This window comes from Adiantum capillus-veneris, chromosome 19, assembly GCF_014529385.1.
Source record: "Adiantum capillus-veneris isolate H3 chromosome 19, ASM1452938v2, whole genome shotgun sequence".
In the NCBI taxonomy this organism is placed as follows: Eukaryota; Viridiplantae; Streptophyta; class Polypodiopsida; order Polypodiales; family Pteridaceae; genus Adiantum; species Adiantum capillus-veneris.
In genome coordinates, this window is record NC_140949.1 from 130706115 (window position 1) to 130710794 (window position 4680).

General features: G+C 43.1%; 1 protein-coding gene across 1 annotated transcript; it reads right to left on the bottom strand.

Moving 5' to 3' along the window:
• Positions 1-574: 574 nt before the first annotated feature.
• Positions 575-2725, bottom strand: LOC147434876 (small ribosomal subunit protein uS3y-like). Its single transcript, XM_086491273.1, has 6 exons — positions 2568-2725; positions 1999-2146; positions 1589-1760; positions 1455-1509; positions 1235-1366; positions 575-1039 (listed from the first exon to the last, which is right to left on the bottom strand). Exons 1-6 carry the CDS (start codon positions 2598-2600, stop codon positions 872-874), a joined length of 708 nt encoding a protein of 235 aa, XP_086347399.1. The 5' UTR covers positions 2601-2725; the 3' UTR covers positions 575-871.
• Between the last annotated feature and the right edge of the window lie 1955 nt (positions 2726-4680).

Here is a 4680-nt window from a genome sequence, read left to right on the forward strand (position 1 = left end):
ACAGGAGAACTCCACACAAAAGCAGAGGCGCACAATGCCGTCCAAGTTTCAAAAAGTAAACTCGACAAGTTTAGTAAACTCGAATCCTCACCTTAAACTCGGACAAGCATAATTATATGTGGGCGCGACTTCTTTTCAGTGAAATGCATACACGCACCCGGTTAGAGCACAAGGCTGCCACAGGGTACAACTCAGCCCTTGATGCCATATCAAAATGTCTTGATTCAGGCATCCTTTCCTTTAAATTAAGTCACATCACAATACACAATACGTCGTCAAAACCTGCGCAGCATCTAACCCTACACAATCAAGAACTAAATGCTAATATCTGAGACTACTCTACTACACTCAGCAGAGTGCACGATTTCCAAGACCACTTATACTCTGGTTCCCTTGATGCTCTCAAAATTAGAAAATACAGCCAATAAAGAGGGAACCCTATCAAACTTTGATTGCGGCAAAGAGCAGCTTGAAAGGCCACCTGGAGTTTATGACAAAGGCCAACATCTGTAAAGCAATTAGCAACTAGTGGCTACTTCCAATAATTACAAATTGAACTGATAGAGATCCAAGGTTGAGTGAAGCATCATCTTAATTAGCTCGGGTATCAGGAATATCACACTAGCTCTTCAATTCGAGTCACAAATAGAAAACCATTAAGTAGCAAGAAAAGCATTTTGCTACACTATTACAGAGCCCAGTTTAGAAAACAGATCACGAGAAAAAGCTCAAAAAGGTCCACCTCATAGTAGTGACTGAAAAGTTTGCATCAAAATCTAAAATCCCTCCCTACAGATAACCATTGCATTACAGCTCTCCCAGAGGACAATGTTAACCCCATAATTACATCGGGATTCCTTGCTTTAAGGATCTAAGCGATTTGGTGCACGGGCTCTTCTTTGCTGACTGATTTTGGGATGAGTTCTTCTTCATCCTTGGGACTGTGAATTGTGACATTGTCAGGTAAAGGAATAGCCGGACCTTGCTTGCCCTTGGGATCCCAATCCAACATGATCTTGACCTTGATGCCCAAGACTCCCTGTACCACAAAATCCATGCCAATTTGAATGGCAAGGATATTAACACTTGCGTTAATGGCTCAAACACCTAAAGCCAGGCTTCCTAACAATAAAAAACGCTATTGAAGAAGTTCACAAGGTAAGTGTATTTCCTGCAAGTAGTATGAAATCAGAAATAGTACTAACACGTAATCAGTACTTTATAGGTATGATACCTGTCTCAAAAGCACGTGGCGAACTGCAGAGTCAATGTACAAGTTCACAGGATGCCCAGAGGAAATCATATACCCATCTTTGAACTTCATCGACTTCGCTCGCTGGGCTCTCAGCTTACCACTCACAATGACCTGCACCCAAACCACTCTCAAAACTGTAAACATCTTAAAAGAGGAAAAGCCGTGCCTATGAGCTTAAAGAATAAATCAAACCTCCTACCTCACAACCCTTCGCGCCACTCTCCATGACAAACCTTAGGACACCATAGCAAGCCCTGGGAAATAGGATAGAAAATATGGTCCTTACATCCATCGCACACACACACACTAAACAGAAAGCAGTCAAAAACATACCTTCTGACAGCAAGCCCTCCAAGAAGCTTGTAACGGAGTGACTCTGCTTGTGCAATAGCACAAAGACCCCGATTGTTAACTTTCTCAGCATACAATTCAACGGTGCCTTCAGGAAAGTTAAACCTCTTCTGAACCAAAGATGTTAACTCTCTGATTCTTCTCCCCTTATCCCCTGTGAAACCAAAGCAAAACTCAATGAGGCGATAATGCAGCACAGGCAAATACAAAATCGTACGAGTCCCATTAGTGGAGATCAAAAGGTAAAGAGCACAAATGCAAATTTGTTCAGCTATCTTCACCGACCAATGTAACCTCAATCCACCAAAAAACAATTTGCGCTGAGCCCACTGACAGGATGTGGAAAATCATTCTCTCTTGTATATTTTAGTAGCACGCATCACCGCACTTACCAAGCACATTCTGGGTCCTTGTTGCACGAATAATGATTTCAGTTCGCATGGGTGTAACCCGGACCTCTACGCCAGAGTACCCATCTTCAGCAAGCTCTCGCGTGAGAACTTCGTTCAACTCGGCAAAAAAAACGCCATCTGCCACAAACTGTAACGAAGCATAGAGTTAAAAACCACAAGCCTTTTTTGCACCAAGACAGTGGCACTACTAGTGCGTGAGAGCAGGTAGGAGGATCACGATCTTGTGCTAAACACCATGTCTCCGGGACACAAAAACTGATATTGAAATGATATGCACAGACATTAAGGCCTGTAATGGTTGGTTGTCTTAAGCTACAGACATTAAGGCCTGTAAGACCTCACGAGAAGAAAAGGCTTACAATAGAAGTTCAATTCCCCAAGTGAAAAATAGGAACCTAGCAACGGGTACTAAGGGATAATAATTCACACAGCACGCTCAAACAAAGCAGGAAGCTTACGATAGAGGATGTGTACGCTGCGGCCGTGATGTTGAGGCGATCAAGATCCATACAACAGCAAACGCAAACCGACCAAAAGGAAGTGCATACCTTGCGCTTCTTGCTCATCTGCTGGGCCGCCATAGCTGCAGCGCTCCTGCACTCGCTGATGTCCGCTTCTTCACCACAAAGCACAGATGACTCTTTGCCCTACGAAGGCTTATGACGATCAATTGTTTTCCCTTTAGTACCAAACCCTGAATGAGGTCGAGCAAAGATTCTGAGATCGAACCCTTGGAGCCACTAAAGAATTCATGGTATGAGTAAGTAAAATGTGCTCACGCACCAAAAAAGAACGTTACTATTTTTACAAAAGGTACTTATGCAGCTGGAAATATGGGGAGAGGACACCTTTCATTTCCCTAGAATTATTCTTAGTGTGCAATGGAAATATTAGTTAGCCCTAGAATAATGGGTGTATATACAATACACGGGGAAAAACCTCCTAGTGAGGGAAAAAATGGTTCGACGCTCCTAAGTGTGTTCGCACACAACACTATCGCATATGTATGGTAACAAATCCCCCCCTGGGAGTGATGCGGTGAAGGAGAGCTGGCACATAGAGTCTAGGGAAGTGCCATGCCCTAAGGACATGATCAATCCACAAAGGGGAGTAAGCCCAAAGATTTGAACTTCTCACAAGACAATGCCTTTGTGAAAAGATATGCAAGGTTGTGATGCCTTGGCACTTAAGCCAAGCTAATCTCTCCTATTGAGAGTCTCTCCCTAACATAGTGATAATGCACCTCAATGTGCTTTGTGCGAGCATGAATAAATGGGTTCCCTGCAACTGCCAATGCGCTCTTACATTCATTGTAGATGATGTTGGTAGTGTCATGTCCAACACCCAAATCAGCCATTAGGCGTCTGAGCCATACACACTCAATCCTAGCTGTGAAGACTGCCCCATACTCAGCCTCGCAATTGCCACAGTAGGTTGCTTCTTGCTCGACCATGATATGCATGAACTGTCGAGCATGAAACAAAAACCACTCGTGGACACTCGGTGTCATAACAACCAGCCCAATCTGAGTCCAAAAAAACATGTAAATCTGGCGGCAATGATCGCATGGCTTCATATCATGCCATGCTTTATAAGGAGTCATAGACTGCAAAGCTTTTGTAGGACACCTATTAAGTACATAACTAGCACACATGATGGCCTCAAGCCAGAACGAATGTGGCAAAGCTTGACTCGTGACCATACATTGCGTCATTTCCATAAGCGACATGTTTTTTCTTTCACGACACCATTTTGCTGAGGTGTATCCCATGAGGGACATCCTCGAGAGAGGTAAACTAGTCACAATGAGAGGTAATGTGCTTTGCAACACCACTGTCAAAGTACCACACATGTGAATCTGCAGCAACTAACATACATGCATCATGGACAGAAGGATCATAAGTGCACTCTGCACTAAAATATCCTTTCACAGAAGACTCTGCAATAGTTGCACTTGTAGTGGAATTAGCCTCTTTCTTCTTAGCCTCTTTTGCCTTCAATTTTGGACACTACTTGATCAAATAATCATTACCTTTACAATAATGGCAACGCACCTTCTTTTTTCCCTTTTCACCAAAATTCCCAGACGAGCTGCTGCCAGCAAAAGCATTGGAAATAGTGATCTTCCACTCGCTGAAGAACCATGAGAAGTGGCTACATTGTTGTACCATTTTTTCTTTGAGCAACAATAAAGGCTTGTTCAACTACACGCTGTCTACCCTTGTTTTTTCTTCAAAGTGAATCTTACAATAGCAATGTGCATAATGCATCAAACTTGACAACTTTTGGGTTTGCTTGGGCCATAATTCTCCAAGTAGTAGTAGCCAAATTTTGGTAAGAATCTGGCAAAGCATCAAGAACAATCTACACAAGGGAATTGTCAGAGGTTTTGCAGACTTAATTGAAACTAATGTGAGTGTGTTTCACAGATGACGCAATCAATGCATGAGCCTGCACATCTTTTACATCCCAGCCGCGAGCTTGCTCATCAATCGTAGGTAAAACATCTCTGGCAGCAGCAACCCTTCCACCAAAACCTGCAACATCCTCAACATCGCTTGTATCCTCAGAACTAGGGCATACATCAATGCCCTACAGAAGATTCCAAATTCCCTTTCACACTAGAACATGTCGCAAAAGAAAGACGGCACATATCGTATG